The 762-nt window shown below is 63.8% G+C and overlaps 1 protein-coding gene across 1 annotated transcript in view; it reads left to right on the top strand.

The window, feature by feature from the left end:
- ETH_00037135 (uncharacterized protein) overlaps positions 1-739 on the top strand; it is a gene marked incomplete at both ends in the record, with an annotated part of 1567 nt that extends 828 nt beyond the window's left edge. The window contains 2 exons of the mRNA XM_013374767.1: positions 3-295; positions 572-739. Coding sequence (XP_013230221.1) covers positions 3-295; positions 572-739 — 461 coding nt within the window. The remainder of the gene's footprint in view (positions 1-2; positions 296-571) is intronic.
- Between the last annotated feature and the right edge of the window lie 23 nt (positions 740-762).

The following is a 762-nucleotide window of genomic DNA, read 5'->3' as shown; positions in this document are numbered from 1 at the left end:
GGGGGGGGGGGGGCCCCCTAAAAATGAAGTACCCGAGGACTTGGGGGCCCCCCCCGGTGCCCCTGCTGCAGCTAAGGCTCTTGCTGCTCCTGCTGCGCTGCTGGCCCAGCAGCTGCGGCTGCGCAAGGCAAGAAAGAGGAAGCAAACTGCTGCAGCGCAGCAGGAGAAGGGGGGCCCCCCGGGGGCCCCCGACAGGGGCCCCGGCGGGCCCCCCTACTCCGACGAGGAGGAGGCAGAAGGAAGCAAAGATGAGCTGCAAACCCAAACATTGCTCCTCTCTCTTTTTGAAAAGCAGGTCAGTTCGTATCTTCCTGCTGCTGCTGCTGCTGCTGTTCTTGCTGCTGCTGCTGCTGCTCTTGCTGCCGCTGCTGCTGTTGTTCCTGCTGCCGTCGCTGCTGCTACTGAGTCCGCGTCGCCCGCAAGGGGCGAGCAGCAGCTGTTGCTGCTGCTGCTGCAGCTAACTCGCCGGCAGCACGTGCGCACTGCTGTTGCTGCTGCTGCAGCTGCGCACGCATTTGGAAGAGCTGCGCATTCCCCCACAAGTTGTTGCTGCTACTTTTCACGCCGCCAGCTGGCCCCCCCGTTCCTTGTCCAGTATCCAGGGAGCTCAGCAGCAGCAGCAGCAGCAGCAGCAGCAGCAGCAGCAGCAACAAGATGCGTGCACCCTTCACCCCGCAAGATTGCTGCAGGGAATCCGCTTACTGCTGCAGACTGCTCGCCCGGCGGCAGCTCTCTCTGACAAGCAGCAGCAGCAACAGCAGC

Source organism: Eimeria tenella, genomic scaffold, assembly GCF_000499545.2.
Source record: "Eimeria tenella Houghton genomic scaffold, Eth_scaff2282, whole genome shotgun sequence".
NCBI classification, from domain to species: domain Eukaryota; phylum Apicomplexa; class Conoidasida; order Eucoccidiorida; family Eimeriidae; genus Eimeria; species Eimeria tenella.
This window is presented reverse-complemented; position numbering and strand designations above follow the sequence as displayed.